Source organism: Cephus cinctus, unplaced genomic scaffold, assembly GCF_000341935.2.
Source record: "Cephus cinctus unplaced genomic scaffold, Ccin1 Ccin1_scaffold0310, whole genome shotgun sequence".
Taxonomy (NCBI): Eukaryota; Metazoa; Arthropoda; class Insecta; order Hymenoptera; family Cephidae; genus Cephus; species Cephus cinctus.
In genome coordinates, this window is record NW_014333013.1 from 131,713 (window position 1) to 148,084 (window position 16,372).

General features: G+C 42.8%; 1 protein-coding gene and 1 long non-coding RNA gene across 5 annotated transcripts in view; one reads left to right on the plus strand and one right to left on the minus strand.

The window, feature by feature from the left end:
* LOC107266416 (RNA pseudouridylate synthase domain-containing protein 2) overlaps positions 1-16,368 on the minus strand; it is a 54,820-nt gene extending 38,452 nt beyond the window's left edge. Inside the window, exons 1-2 of one of the 2 annotated variants that reach the window (XM_015736872.2) lie at positions 16,124-16,368; positions 15,155-15,367 (exon numbers count right to left, since the gene is read on the minus strand). In XM_015736872.2, the coding sequence (XP_015592358.1) occupies positions 15,155-15,367; positions 16,124-16,186 (276 nt within the window). In that variant the 5' untranslated portion in view covers positions 16,187-16,368. Of the gene's footprint in view, positions 1-3,205; positions 4,368-15,154; positions 15,368-16,123 lie in introns of those variants that run through there. The other variant, XM_015736873.1, reaches the window with a different exon arrangement.
* On the plus strand, positions 7,127-10,237 carry LOC107266424. Of its 3 annotated transcripts, none has more exons than XR_001537413.2 (5): positions 7,127-8,169; positions 8,245-9,108; positions 9,182-9,411; positions 9,553-9,631; positions 9,716-10,237. It is a non-coding gene; the product is annotated as an uncharacterized LOC107266424 (long non-coding RNA). The 3 variants fall into 3 exon arrangements; XR_003059335.1 differs by having other exon boundaries at positions 7,127-8,035; XR_003059334.1 differs by having other exon boundaries at positions 7,132-7,819; positions 7,944-9,108.
* Positions 16,369-16,372: the final 4 nt, after the last annotated feature.

Genomic DNA, 16,372 nt, shown 5'->3' on the forward strand with positions numbered 1-16,372 from the left:
GACCCAAAGAAACGTGGAATAATAAATCACGACAGTGCAATCCAGTCCTCCGCAGAAATCATAGTTCACGTCTACCAGTATACCTAGCGGATTTAACGATGACTTACTTCTACCATAAGGTAATAGTACAATAGACGCGCGTCGGTAATGTAGAAATCTTCTGATTACGGGTACATAAAAATAGTACGGACACGAACCAAAAACTTCAGCGAGGCCTTTCCAAAATAATTGGCGTCTTCCAGGGACAGGCGATCATTCCGCACGATGATTCGGACAATCTTCCCTGGTCGAATTGTTACGGCATCTTCACGGACGTTATGTCGTCACTGTGGCACGTTAAAGTGTATAGTCATTACAACTGTTCAACCAGCAGACGTCCAGAATTACGGTGCCAATAAGATTATCACGCTGACAAATTACGGTCGCTAGGAAATATTGGGGGATATTAATCCAGGAAAGGAAAACAGACTGGTCTACGTTATTACATGACTACTAGATAGATAAAAGGATACTTAGGGTGCAGATTGGTCAGAGGCTATAAGATGTAAAAGGGTTGAAAAGGAATGTGTAGAATGGGAATGAAGGCCTTTCTATGGGGTATTATAATAAGGGTTAGAGCTGTTATAAAAAATGACATCATGGATCATTGATCCTCGGTATGATGACCCAGGAGAGATCTTAAAGGATTAAGACTGGAGAAATTTGAATTAATGGTAAAGGTGGTCCGATGATGATAACCATAATAGTAATAGGGAATCACAGGTTAAACAGGGAGTAAGAAAATATAAGATAACCTCAACGTTTCAGCCAAAAATCATTACGTTACACAGTACGAAAATGAAGATACTGAATTATTGAATTCTTCCCTTTTATAGATTCGGTGTATATCTATATAGTGAAAATGAATGCTTTTAGATGATTCATATCTCGGAAACTACACGGCGGTAAATCATATACGAATTTTGCATAGACGGAAGATATAGTTGTATAATATAAAAAAAATAGTTCTGAATTTTGTCAAGAATTCGTTGTTATCAGAGGACCAGCTTAAAAGGGAAGAACGGAGAGAACTTGACGTAAGGAGTTACAGCGATAAACTATAATGCTTTATCGGTTTCCTAATTGAGCCGTGCTTGGCATAGAGAACGAGGGAAAATAAGATACGCGGGGGGCAAAGACAAAGAGGCGAAGGAGAACGTGAGAGACAAAGAGCAGGATGAAGGACAGAGAAAGAAAGAAGGACTTCGGATAAATCGTTACTCGACAATACGGCGGCAACCCTTAGGGTGCGTGTACGACCCAGGAACAAAAGGGACTCTAGATATTGCGTCTGTACAAGTTGGCGCTTCTATATGGCACTCTGATCGATTTGTATAGTCCTTGCGTCGCGACGCCCCACAGAAAGAATCTCGATGTTGGCCTCGGAGGCACCTGTTAGCGTCTCCGATCCTTAAGCGTCTGTGGGTGGTAGGTAGGTATCAATCTCAATCTTGAAAATCAGGTTAAGACCCAACAGTTAGCTTCCAGAAATACCTTATCTTCCACGTGCAAATCATAGTCCCTCTAGTAATTTATCTTTATAAGGTCATGTGTGTAGATTTGATTAAGCTAGTTATAATAATATCTAGTGAGCATAACCTAATATATACTGTTTACTATAGCCGATATGTACTGAAAACAACTTACGAGATGCGTCAGTGATAATTAATGAATTAGTCGAATCAAATTCGTTTAACAAATTCTCATGTAATTGTCTACCTTTCTAAATGTTACTAGATTTCCTAGTTATTTTTAACGGTCACGTAGAAATTCTTCTATTCCCTCTTCGCTTTTCTTCGATCAATCAGCGTCATCTCTCAATTCTGTGCTCCGGCTACGTGGACTCACTTTTCCAATAAACCGTTACGGTTTCGCTATCGCGTGACAAATAAAATAACACGGTAAGACGACTACAGGAAAGTTAAACGTTCGTTTAGTGGAGCGTTGGGTTAAGAAGTTAAGTGATAATGCCTGGATCAAATTTATATGAGAATATTTATATTATAAATACAAGAGATTTTCAAGACTTGGCTATATTTTATCGAACGTCTGTCCTGATGCTAAAAGACTTTGGAGTACTGTGTTCTGATATAACATACATGACTGATTTGGAACACGTGTTAATACTTCGTTTCTACAATCTGATTTGTAGCATTAACGCCGTTACCCGGGTCGAGTATAGGTCGACAAATCGTTTGAAGGACGACGGAAATGACGAAGGTCTTACGTTTTTGACTGCCTCCGGCGAGCTTTTCTCTCGGGCTTTTCCTTTACTGAAAGCGAATGTTGTCCTTGCTGAAGCCAAGGAAGCTCGCGAAGGAATATCGATCTAGCACGATCACGCGTCTACCAGGTTCAGGTACTTAGAGATAAGGTGGATACACTCGTAGGTAAATTTATAGGTTAGGGGCACCTATAGCACGAGATGGCTGATGGATTCCACGAGAACTTGGACTCGGCTTGGTAATGAGAGTTTCATAATTTACGATAAATACGTACGTCTGATAATTTTTCGACGAGCCATTGATATTGCAGCGGCACGATAGTCTGCCTTTCCCTCCCGAAGGCCTTGGCCTTTATATTGGCCACCCTGAGACGGTGGCGGGAACGTGGAAAAATTGTCGACCGTTAACGGAAGAAGGTTCGACGAATTGTTTTATCAGGAAGCGTCACGAGTTCCCTTCAGGACATTACAAGGTATAGATACACGTTGTCTATATGCTTACTGGCATAACTTTCCCAGGACCGTGCTTTATGGGTGCTTCACGGGAATAACCAAGAATAATTTATTACAGTTCCAGGACGATGACAGGATAAAAATTCACTACGAATTTCATAATTACATATGAATACTCATTTTAATCGAGTTGCAACGTCGTGTTTCATAAGTAACGCAGAGAATGGATTCTCAAGGGTATACTGTGGAAGCGCAAATCTTTTGTGTAATGAGTAAACGTAGACTTGACAGCTTGGTGTCAATCGACGTCGTACTAGCTATTATAAATACGTCGAATAGATCTGGCTGAGCGATGATTGCGTAAATTTGAAACTCTCAAAGAAAAGCAGTAAACACATAACGAATAGTAATACGCGTGAATATACTACTAATGGATACGTAACACCCTGAAGAATGTCACACGTATAAATATCGCTAATTATCTCCTACCTTTCTAGGCTCCGGTGTGTAAATTCCCGGTAACGGCGCAAGAAGATGGAGTCCTGGGTTAGGAATGCCCGATGCCGGATGTCCAGGTGGAATTGGTAGAGGTACCAATTTCAAGCCCCACGGCAAATACCAGGGTGCTGTGTGATGCATAGTAGCAACAGCGGCAGCAGGTCCAACGGTAATCGTGAAAATTCGTACGTCTTCAGGCCGTAATTAATCGAGTGTCTTACTCTTATGGAAATGACGATGATTTATACGTGAGGGACCTTTGGCCAAAGTAGTATCCGGTCTGACCTCTGTCCCCACTAGGAATTTATCTCGTTGGCTGATAACGAGAGTTACTACAGTTTCGACAGTATCCACAACTGTCTTGATCAGACGGGCGTTCGTCAAGGCACACCTCGCACTCGCGTCTCCCAAGCGATGATGAGTGAATGGATATAAAGGCGAATCCGCAAGACGGATTTCACGTACCAGACAAGGCCGTTGTCGATGAGATTGCACGCGAGGACGTAAACAGGACTGCTCTCTCTCTCGCGGCAATGCACTTACTGTCGATTTGGTAATTGAAGTAAAGTAAAATTTGCTCTCGGCGTAGAACGACCAGTACCGAGGAGAAATAAAGGAGAATGGAGCGATTGAGATTAACGAGAAAGAAGAAGAAGTCGCGTGCCGTTGACAGTCCCAGTATCCCCGACGTACGAGATCACCTTGGCATTTCCTCTGCTATACAATTCTTCTGGTAACACCGGTATGACTTTCTTGTACTCTGTTTTTCTTTTCTTGCAATGAGATTCAACTATTTGTATCCTTCCTTATTTTCCTCCAGATCTTCGGACAACGATGCAGCCCGTGTCTTCTGATTGTGTAGGAGGTCTATTACGTCTCAAAAATTTATATTTCTCTGACACGTATAGCACTTCCTGAGTAACTGATCATCCCATCCTCGTAGTAGATCTGTGTGTACGCGTGTGCCCGACTACGTGCCGAGTGATATCAGTGATAACGAGCTTTAAGATTTAAAAAAAAGGAGACAGTAAAGAATTGAAGGATGGTTCCAATGTCGCGATGCCGCCAGGTAAAGATTTTAAATAAACCTTGACAGGTGGTGTCCGACGTGCCCGCTTTGAGCGCGCCGCGACGACTGAGCGACGATCGAGCGTCTAGCAACGAGCACATGGCGTCGAGCGTCTCCCCGCCTCTGTCCCACCACCTTCCTAAAGGCTTTCTCTACCATCCCTTGCCATTGCCATACTGCTCTATACCTAGCAGCCACCTTCGCGCAACGCTGCGCCAGGGTACGTTATACCACCCCCTTGTATTTTATACGATAACCAGAAACCTGTCCTCCTTCGTCGTATCTCTTTGCCAGCTCTGTCGCATGCTCTCTCACGGGAACATATTACATTACCAAGTCAGGATGGAAAGCTCAGCTATACTTTTGCTGCTGCTAACCGATACCCAAGACCTATACGTACTTTGGTCAACGCAACCGTCATTTCTATCGAAGCGGTCCTGTATACTTATAGCAACAGCGACCCTTATCCGTACCTTAGGAGCTATGGTAGAACCTGAGGAAAGTCTATGCTGGGCACGTGTTGCCTTGCAAAGTCAAGAGAGAGAGAGATAGAGTGTAATTTAACGAGGAACCCAACTACGTACGTCTCCATTCTTCTGGAGCCAATAGAGTACCGATTCTTTAACTTGGTTCTCCTCTTCTCTTTCACAATTGTTCTTTCTCATCGTTCTCGTTAGGAACTACCTTCCTTATACGGTCAAAGCTCCGAATGGCAATCCCTTGAAATTAGCCAAAAAATAACAAAAATAAAAATTTAAAGAAAAGTCTCGTAGCATTGAACTCAAACTGTTTGGCACGTCGGAGGTCGATGAGACTGTCTTCTTCCTCTCTCTCTTCTCTTTCCATCCCCTCGAGATCTCTTTTCCGCCAAGAGGAAGTACGTGTATACGCACGGTTATATACGTCGAACGGTTTGCCTCTTGGACATATTTACCACCTCTCTCTTTCTTTCTCTCTTTCTCCTGACAATATATATATATATATGTGTGTATAAATTTGGCTATCGCATACTTTGGAGTCGATTTCTTTTACGAACACGCTTATTCGAGGTCTTATGGCTGTTTTGGGGTCCGACCTCAAAGTTTTTCCAGCGTAATGACTGTTTTGAGGCCCATAAAGGTGACTCACACCGAATTTGTTTATATTTTTTGTATTGTTAATACAATTTTTTATATTCCTCAAAGTTTTTCCAGCGTAATATATGTGTGTATAAATTTGGCTATCGCATACTTTGGAGTCGATTTCTTTTACGAACACGCTTATTCGAGGTCTTATGGCTGTTTTGGGGTCCGACCTCAAAGTTTTTCCAGCGTAATGACTGTTTTGAGGCCCATAAAGGTGACTCACACCGAATTTGTTTATATTTTTTGTATTGTTAATACAATTTTTTATATTGTTAGGTTAGGTTAGCTTAAAATTCCAATGCTGCCACACCTCAAGGTTCTAGTTTTTTTTTTTAAAAAAAACATTAGCTTGCAGGTTTGACCCCTTAATGATTCGGGTCCCCAAAGTATCCCGTGGACATATATATATACATACGTATACATATACGAAGAAATTATGCGACGCTGCTTGGCTTGGCTCTGGCGATATACGCGTAGCCGATCCACAGGTCGTCGTTTATCGCGTTCCTCGATTTCTCACGTATCCTTTCATTCGGAATTGAAGTTACGTCGAATGACCCATAGGAACAGGAAAAGCTGGTCACTAAACTTCTTACGTTTATAGAATTTGTTTGGTAGACTGTAGGTACGCAGGCACGCGTATGCAGTTAACAGGAATACCCAAAAGACTGAAGTGAGCAAAAGCTCGATTTCACAATGCTAGACCCGCTGTTACCTTCAGGTGATTTCGTGATAATTTTTAAATTCTGGTTAACGACCACGGTAAACGTGCACCTGATAACGACTATAGTTTCGAAACGCACGAGAGTCGTTATAAACTATAAGCGAGACTGTGAGAGGGCAGTGTAGGAGTGAGCATGGGATAACACGCGTATATATAAATACAGTGCTTTTTATGGTTCGACGATGATTAGAGTCAGCCTTAAAGGCAGGGACGAAGTCGCGCGACATTGCGCGTCGTCTATGCTCGAGCGCAGCTGTCGACGCTTTGTCATTTGGCGCATAGCATTACAACAGCGACGGTCCTCGCCACAGATAATTTACCATTTGCAAAAGGCTCCGGCGCATAATAGCTTTTGTGATCAGAACGGTAGCGACGTGTACGCGATAAAGCTGTCTGTTGTCACTGAGAATCACGATTACTCCTGAAATTACGACGTCATGCCACTCTCGCTCGCTCATCATTCTACCAAGAGTTACCATAACCTAAAATAATACATCGGCGTTTGAGAATTTCTCAATGATCCTTACCTCTGGCACGTATCTCGCAACACAAATGCGCTCTTTGAACAATGACAATCCATAGATAACTAAAACAAAAGATCCTAGCTACCGAAAAAGGAGTAAAATAAATGTAAAGCCGGTGGCAACCGGTGCGCGAGACACACGACAGAAAGCTCGACATTGATGTACGACCAGAACTCCGCAAGGGCCTGGAGTTACCGTAATGGCGGTATAGGCAGCAGGCAGTCATGCTAAGGCAATTCGGTATCTTTTACTGCAATGCAGAGCATTGAATTTTACCAGAGTCGGCTCGACGCGACTCCCGAGGCCCGTGGATGTGAGGTAGGTCGGGCACAGAGAACGCGGTCGCATCTGGATGCAGTGTTATTTTTACACAAAAACTTTTAACGCCAGTAAGATACGAGAAACAAGAGGTAACCCCGGGTCTGAGATTATGAGACTATGTATATTTAATATATATATATATATATATATATATATACAACCTGTATATAAGTAAATATTCAAATGTACAAACGTGATGTGTATTTCCGTAAGATGAAGACGCGAGTGTATCCAAAGGACTCCAAAGATTTATGTAAGACTACGTCCGATACTGGTCAAAGGTTGATATTATGCGCGCACATAAATGGTTTATGCATAATTTGTTCTTTGTAAACATACACATAATATAGAAAGAGGAGAGAAAAAACGACGAAATTTCATTCTGGTAAGCGTGACGTCTGCCGTAGTCGCCTTCGACGTAATTCCCTCTCCCCGTCTGCTTCCACGTCCCAGATGAGAACGTCTCTATGGTACGAACGAACGACACAGCACACCGAAAGATCCTTGGAGCATACGTATATATTAGGGATGTGCGATATCGCATCTCCCGAACGTCTCGGGGCTCTGGCATGTGAACCCCTTTGCAATTGGCAACTAAGACAAATGCGGCGGCACAGAAATTGGCCGTAGCAGCAAAGCCGCTAGGCAGCGGTGTGCCAACCTCGAGTTATTCGCATAGTCGGCCTCCGCTATTCCGCACCGCGCTCCGCGACGTCGGCGTCGGCGTCGCAGCCACAGCCGCAGCCGTCGAGACGTTGCAGCCTTATTCATAGAATAAAGAAGCAAAGTGACTTGAATAAGTGGCGGAGTTACGGGTGGCTTTGGCGACGGCTATAAAATGAGGTAAAGAAGGTAAAGGAGACTGTGGACGAAAATGCACTGAGGGCGAACATAGAAGATCTTGACCAATGCACTGTGAAGGAGTGGGAACACGATGATCTTTTATCAATGGAATGTTTATATATAGATATACGAATCGTACGTGTGGATGTAAACATAAATGACGAAGATCAGAGAATGGACTGAGATCGATCTAATTTATTGGTACTCTCCAATACGGTACGTTCGCACACGTATGCAGGATATTAGCGTCCGAAGGCACGTGGAGCAGGATTCCTCGTGTGAAATAAGAAAACACGTGTACGAGCGATTTCAATTTTTTCAGTCTCAATTTTGAGACAAGTGACATTAAGGTTTTCGATTATTAAGCTGTCAGTGTATATTTTTGAAAATAAACATCCCCAAAGTTTAGCTCTTTTTCGCCGTAGATTAAAGACTAGAACAATTACTAAAATACATTCTGAAACGAGGCAGACACGTGGGATCTGTGGTTGTTAATAACGTTATAAAGAATGTAAATGCGAATAAAGGAGACAGTGGCTAGAGGAAGAAACGATCGTAAATGGGCTGCGACATACTCTGAAACCGTCCATCTCAAAGCTGGTAGGCTGATGCTAGCAAATAAAAATGTAAAATCGTTTGGTAATTTAAATAAATAAATATAAAAACCTTGAAAATCGATTGTTTTTACTTTCGATCGAGAATTCAAGTCTGCCATCCAAGTGCGTTCAATCCTGGACTCCCTATAGACACGTTGGCATGCGTGACTAGGTATAGTGAGGAAACGTAGATTCTCTGGCGAAGCCAAAAGCCACGAAAAGAAGACACTAGGGAATTATATTTAGATGGAGCACGTGGCGGCCCGGGAACGCCGCACAAAGCTTATGGCGGTACCTGTTGCCCCGCAGCCAGTACCCGTCCTCCCGAACTAGTGACAAACCGTTCGAAACCGTCTGTGGCTGTTGCCATTCCGTCACCCCGATTACCCACCACAACGTACACCACCCTCTATCCAACCCCTTCTGCCCCCCTGGACTCCCATCCCATTCCATGTCCCAGATCCTGCGACAACGGCTATCTACGAGCTCTACTTGTTGGCCGCGATCCAGTTCTTTTTAACCAGATTTCGTGAAAGAAAGGAAGAAAAAGAAATAGAAGAGAATTGGAATAGAAACCCTGCTACCAATGATACCAACGCTATAGCTGTTATATCGGTACCAGCAGCAGCAACAGCCTTGTCTCTGGACCAAGATACTCCGTTTCCATCGTATACAAGTAACGTCGGTCACGAGGTATCCTTATTCTTCCCGGCGCCACCAGGGCATATCACTCGACACTCTACCCGTCGATTCTTTCTCGTTCAAGGACGTCGCTTCGTACAATTTGCTGAATCCGTGAAGCCGATCCGTGGATCGAAGATCGGGGATCTACGTGCCTCGAGGGGACGTTGCGTAACGATCAGTGAAATTACATAAAGGAGAAGCGCGCCCGAGCGCGAATCAGCGCAGCTGCTCGAAGAGAGAGTATGCGAGAGGAAGAGAGAAAAAAGGAAGCGTACAGTCGGTGTCCCTGAAGTCAACGAAATTTTAGAAAGGGTTCGTCCTCTTTTTTTCTATAAACGCACAAAATATTCCGCCCAGTGTCCTTGGTTGTTTATTCTAAAAGGAAAAAAGATGATCGTAACAAGGCAGAATAAAAAAAAAGTTTTTTTTAATCACATACGATACCCTTCACAGCCTTTAACGTCAGACTCTGCAACCTGTTCACTGTGGTACCAGTCGGATAACGTACTTTCACCATTGCAAGGCTGACCGGGTAAGGCGAACCTTACAGATAACAGGAATGGGTGTCTTGGAGATTGATGAAGTTGTCGAAATCAAAGCCAAAATTTTGAAATAGGTCAATCGGAGTCAATCACGATGAAGCTCAGCCATAATCTTACTGATCTTTTGGTACGGATGAGAAAAGTGCTAAAAGGATTGAAGTGCTACGGCAAGCCATGAGGATATTCTGAAGAAGGATCTTCATTCTGCATCTATACATATATATGTACATACCACGTGCTGTACAGACATATAGGTATATGCATCAGTTTGAATCTGAGTGTCTGATGCAATTATTATTAACCCAGTTGGAGATAGTCAGCCGGCAGGACCTGCCAACGTATCTATCTAGTGTAAACTCGCCCGTACGTTATACCGTCTAGCGTGTACCGATATGTATATGCCGGATAGCCGGTCTCTAAGAATTAGAAAATCGTAAAGATCTGGACGAGTACGACTGGGTAAGCCAAGTTATTGAAATACGTATACTGCGAGTATACATATAACGACTCGGTCTAATCTGTGTGACGATAAAACTTTCCTAAGAACGACAAGGAGAAGAAAGGCGAATCCTGACGAAATAAAGTATTAACTGGAAGCTCAGGATTTCTTATTTGGGACCGGAAATCGAGACTCTTTCCGAGGATCCGGCACAGAAGATCAACTCCTTCATCTTGTGCCGAAGGGAATGTATGAGTACGCTAATGCGAAACGCTCCTCCTAAGAAGGGTAATATTTTATAAAGTCGTTAACAGGACAGAACTTCTGGCTCCGAGCTAGTCGCCAGGAAGATCGTATTATCTTTACGATCGTCGCAGCGACAGAATCGATAACACTCGTTTCATAGAAATTCAAGGGAAGGACCTCTTCTTCCGCCATGTTTTAGGGAGCTCCCCTTCATTTTACCTTTTAATATCATATATTTTTACCCATTTACGCGTATACAGACTTCCAGGCAGACGCCACCTACTCCTCCTTCCCGACCTCTGTGAAGTTGGCCCCTCATTATGAAAATTAATTTAAAAAAGTTAGAGTTCTGCTTGCCCCCGGAAGAGTTCTAGAGTTCCTGATAGTTTTTAGAAATAGTTCTGTCGATCAAATGCAAAAAATTGCGATATTTGAAAATGGGGGGCCAACTTCACGGCGCCCCCCATTTTTGAAAAAATGTAATTTTTTTTATAGTTCTGAATAGATTAACAATAGTTCTACAGTTCTCTGCACTTTTCATCAATAGTTCCGGTCATTATCCGCTTCAAAATAAAGTTTGAAAAAATACGTCAGCCGAGAAAAAGCTGAGAAATTAAAATTGAAAGAGTTCTGGGACTTTGAAGATTCTCCATCGCAAGTAGGGTAGATTCGAAAAAAAAAAATGAAGAGTTCCGGGAGTTCTGATGGGAGTTCCGGATAGTTCTCAAAGAGTTCTACAAAACGAATACCTGGACTTGATTAATCCATCGAGTATTCTGGGGGTATCGGATTTTATACGATTAATTGATTTTTTGAAATACTCTTTTCAACATGATTTTTTGACAAAATTTGGATATGTATTGTACCCAAAACCTATAGGGAACTGTAGAACTCTTTGAGAACTATTCGGAACACTAAAAAAAAAACGATTTTTTAAAAGATGGGGGGCTAACGTATTTTTTCAAACTTTATTTTGAAGCGGATAATGACCGGAACTATTGATAAAAAGTGCAGAGAACTGTAGAACTATTGTTAATCTATTCAGAACTGTCAAAAAAATTACATTTTTTCAAAAATGGGGGGCGCCGTGAAGTTGGCCCCCCATTTCCAAATATCGCAATTTTTTGCATTTGATCGACAGAACTATTTCTAAAAACTATCAGGAACTCTAGAACTCTTCCGGGGGCAAGCAGAACTCTAACTTTTTTTATTAATTTTCATAATGAGGGGCCAACTTCACAGAGGTTTCTTACCGGCTTCGTCAACCCTCCGAAGCTTCAAAGCTTAACGCTGTCGAAGATGGCTAGATCTTGACTGGATAAGCGGTCGTTTTCATCGGCGCGTCTCCTTAAGTCCTTCTACAAGAATCCCGCAAATTCACGACGTTAAATTCTCTAACGATCGTCGCAGACGACGCATTACCCGCTCTACGTGTATGCGCGAGCGTCTTCTCGCTCCATTTCCCTCTTGGTCTCTCTCTCTCTCTCTCTCTCTGGTTCTCTGCAGCAGCGAAATTTCAAGCTTCAGCATTGCCAACAGCCAGAACAACCAGGGTGACTTTATAATTAATGAGACGCTCTAACGACTCAACAGGTGCCGAACATAGCATTGCTAATCGTATCCATTAGGACAAGTTACAGGCAGTCGTAGTCCTGATGGGGAGCTCTAAAAATGTATTGAATTTTTTTATAAATCATTTTACAATAAAGCACAATAAGTATTCTTAAGTCGGTCTTAAAATCTTTAACAATCCTCCTGTACGTAATAAAGAGTGTACACTAATTTTCAGAGTTCTCGACACGACGTAAAATCTTTTCCGAGTCGTACCCACAGTGGAGAACAAAGATAATTAGGAATGCGAACGTAAGGTCCGAGCCAAAATACGAGTAATCGCGGCTTTGACGAACAACCAGGAAACGTGGAATATCCGCGTCGACGAAGCTGACACCCAGTGAAACGTCGACGTCTCGTTTTTGGCAAAGTGGCAAAGCGAGACGTTGCACTGACCGAGAATCCTATCCAATCCAGTATGACTGGCAGGAGCAGATTACAGTGAAGCATGCAGAATCTTCCTGCAAGGTGCATCGGTATTGGGTTAGGTTACCAGACTAGCTAGGTGAATATGTAGTTTGGTGTTAGACGGATAGATAAGTACCTAAGGTAGGGGCATAACGGGGACCGGAGATGTCCCAAGCAGTCATCGTACAGCATCTAGCATCGTACAGAAATAGTACCGCAAACAACCAGGAACGCTTTCAACGTGTTGGCCTCTCTCCTCGACGTGGCTACCAGCCCAACTTAGAGATAATTATAAACACGGCGACGAGCACGCCGGGTGCCACCCCGACAATGCGCCGTGGAGAGTGCTGCTCCCCCACGCGGTGCCTCGCGCCGTCATGTAACTCCACCTCCTCCACGTGGATGATGCTTCGGGTCTTTCACTGGTATTGGTATACACAGCAGCGCCCTCGGTTACGTGCAAATAGGAAAGAACCTAACCTAACTTAATATCTTATGACTGTTTAACGATCTGACAGGTACGAGTACATGCGCCAGTTAAAATGGGGACGACGTCGATAGCACTTGAATGGTCCAGCTAGGTGAGGAAAAGCTTCGTAGAGCGAGAACTCGCGTTCTACAGGGAGACCTTTATGTAACGGCAACAACGGAACGCATTTCTTTCGTTATGTCGATTGACGTCACGTGAAGTATCTGCGTCAAGAATTTCGCAAAAACCGTCCACGACGACGGCGACATTGTCATCGATGAAACGGCTAGATTTCCACCCACCCGTCTTTCTCAAGAGGGTTTCCCGTGCTACGCTTCTCTTCTGAATTCTTCTCAAGAGACACCAGCACCGGGACGCTTTCACCTCATTGACCAGCTTGAACGCTTATAATAGATCGAAAAATTTAAAGTCTCCTTTCGTCCATCCGTGGATATTCGACTCTAGGTCTAGACGATGTTCACACTTGCTGCTCTCGTTCAGCGCTCGAACCTTCCAGCTGTGGTTTATTTCGAGCGTCGCCGACGGCATTGTGCCTGCTCATCGTGGTCCTGGCTCGAGTCGAGCGGATAATGCCTGAACCAAGGAACACGTTGATACCAGGACAGGAGGCTCTGGATGGTGAAGCGAAGGTGAATGCTGAGGAAGAGAAATACGACGAAGACAGGAATAACGAGAAAAAACATCGCTGGCTGTACCACGTGAGCCGACCGTGCTCTTCGGGCTTGTGCTGCGCTCCACGCGTCCATATTATAATAAATGAGCTCTGACCACTTTAAACTTGAACAGATCTTCGGTAAGGAGTTCCTTGAAACATCGCCAAGGAATCTACGTTTTCCAAAAACAATATCCATCGAGACATTTGGATTTTAGGTTAAGGTGGAAATTCCTGCTGTTCAAATGATAAAAGTCGACTTTGCATGCGGTATAACGTATAACGCTTAATGAATCTCAGTTCTCCAGGTTGGCCTTCCTACTGTTGATTGAGAATTTTTCGATGGGTTTCTTTAAAAAAAAAAAAAAAAAAATCACATGAATTTCATCTTGCGTATATTATGCAAGCCGAAAGAGAAGGAGACGCACGGTCGTTCACGAAATCGTCCAGTGGCCGTTAAATATTCATCGGTAACGGAGATGTTCTGCCGATTCGCTCTCTGCTAACGTACTTGACCTCCGTGACTTTTACGAAAATCTCATAGTGGTAACCGCATAATCACGACTGTATTATACGGCACTGGGTATAATGTCTTGGAGCCCGCCAGAAACACAAGTTCACTAACTGATTGGCGACTAACGTCGACAGGACACGTCACAGAGGCCAAAGCGTCGCCCACGGGTCAAAGTTCCTTTCTAATGTCCATTCTCTGAATTCCTGATGATCGTCGCCCTGAGGTGACACTACATAGGTAACCGACTACCCTACCCTGTGTCTAGCTATAGAGTATGTATAATGCTGTTCTAGAATAGGAAGCAGGAAACTGAGGTAGGTGGGTAACACGTGTCACAGAGAAATAGTACCGGTAGTTTCTGCGGTGAGATACGGATATAGACATTTGATTTGGCACCGTACTGCGAAAGGGCCTGCCCGGAAAAATCTTCCCATTTCCTGAACACGACACGAAGGTGGCCACGAGAACTGTCCGCAACACCAATCCCAGGATGCACCCGGTATTTATATTTAAAGGAGAAATGCATCTACTATACACTAGCTAAAACAAGATCCAAATAATTTTAGAGCATTAAGTGCGTGAACGTTCTCGTAACTTTTAGAATGAGAGAAAAGAAAAGGAGAAATTTATTTCAGGTACCATCTACCGGATAAATTACGAACTACTTTTGTAAGGGTACGCGATTACGTTGTATGTTTATTTATCTATAAAGTCAGGTCCATTTTTCTTGTCTCCTTTCCTGTTGCAAATCGTCGAAGACATTACGGAGCGATCTGCTCTCGATGCCGCTTGAAAGGGACTACCCTCGTCATTCTCGATGCTTTTGATGCTCCGCGGGTTATTTAGAGACTCGAACGGTTGCAAAGGCCGCAAGCGCCACAATCGCCTTCTACTCCTCTGGCTGCCTCCTACACTTCTACGTCTTCCACCATTTCTACTTCTACATTTACTTGGAGATGGAGAGTGATTGATCATCACTCAGTCTGGACAGCGGATATTTTCAGACGTACCTATGTACTGCATTGTGTCTATTTCTCCTGCACGCCAAGGCATGTAGATTTATTGAGTTTTAGTGAGCTTAAAAGTCCACCATTCTATATCCATAATTACATTCATATTTAGACAGTGTCAAATATACAACTGGTTTTCTTACCTCGTCTCCAGATGGTGGTTCTTCATAATCAGACTCGGTATCTTTAAAGACAAAGATGCTGTCGGACAGCTCCAAAGTACGCGCATTGCCAAATTGAGTTTGCCCATCTGCTGTTTGGGTTGGCGTAGTTGTCTCCACCATCCTTGACGCTTTATGTAAGAAGTGTCGTTTTATTTCGGCACCCTTTAATAATTCCTGAGACTTCTTTGGTACCTACAGCGATACCAGAAACAAAGGTTTTACAACCGCCCGATGCAGCCAGCTTTCTGTAAAGTTCAGACCCAATACTGCCTACACGGTCACCGTAAAACTGTATATTTGACTTTTTATTTTATATCTATCTCTTCCACTTTTTATATTTTTTTTTTCAATCTGCCTGACTCTTTCCTTTCATTCTTTACGTTATTGCACCGACAGTACTTTATTACCGATAAACCTATCTAAATCCGCTGTTATATTGATCTTGGCGTCTCGGCGCCTATTTTATCGGTTCGGTCCGTATGCCGTTTAGAGCAATACAATTTAATCGAATCGTATGTCAATTTACGTGGCATTTGATCTATGCATGAAACTTTGTTGGAATTTCCGTGCATTTCGTTTAAAATCATTTAAACAAATATGGGGCATATATATACATGGTAGATATTTTATAAGTCAGATTTTTTTTGCAGAAATGAAAACGTGACCAATTTTTGGACAAAGAGTAAACTTACAGGGATGCCATTTAGGTTTTTCTTTGAATGTTTAATGTATTATACGGAATGGAATTCTTGAAATTGTATATGTCGAAGGGTACAGTCCAGTTTATAAAATAATTGACGAACTTTTAAGGAATTTCATTCATAAGAAAGCGATAGTTACAACCGTCTAGGTTATGAGAAATGCACGAGTTACTTGATATTTTTGAGATATACACTGAGTCTCTGGACTATGAGTAAATTGGAGTAGTATTTATAATAAATTTATTACTCGTAATTCGAGGATTGATCTATAGATGTTTTTCACTATTCTTAATAACTTTATCTGCTTCATTCGTCCACATAAACCTTTTTACACTCTCACTGAAGAAAATGCGACTTGTGGTATACTAGTTAGAAATTCACCTTGTAGTGCCATCTGATGGTTACACTCAGCACTACACAATGAGACATTTTTATAGAAGCTCGTTCAAGTTCGCTACAGAATAATAACGCATTGCTATTCTGGGAAGGAATGGCA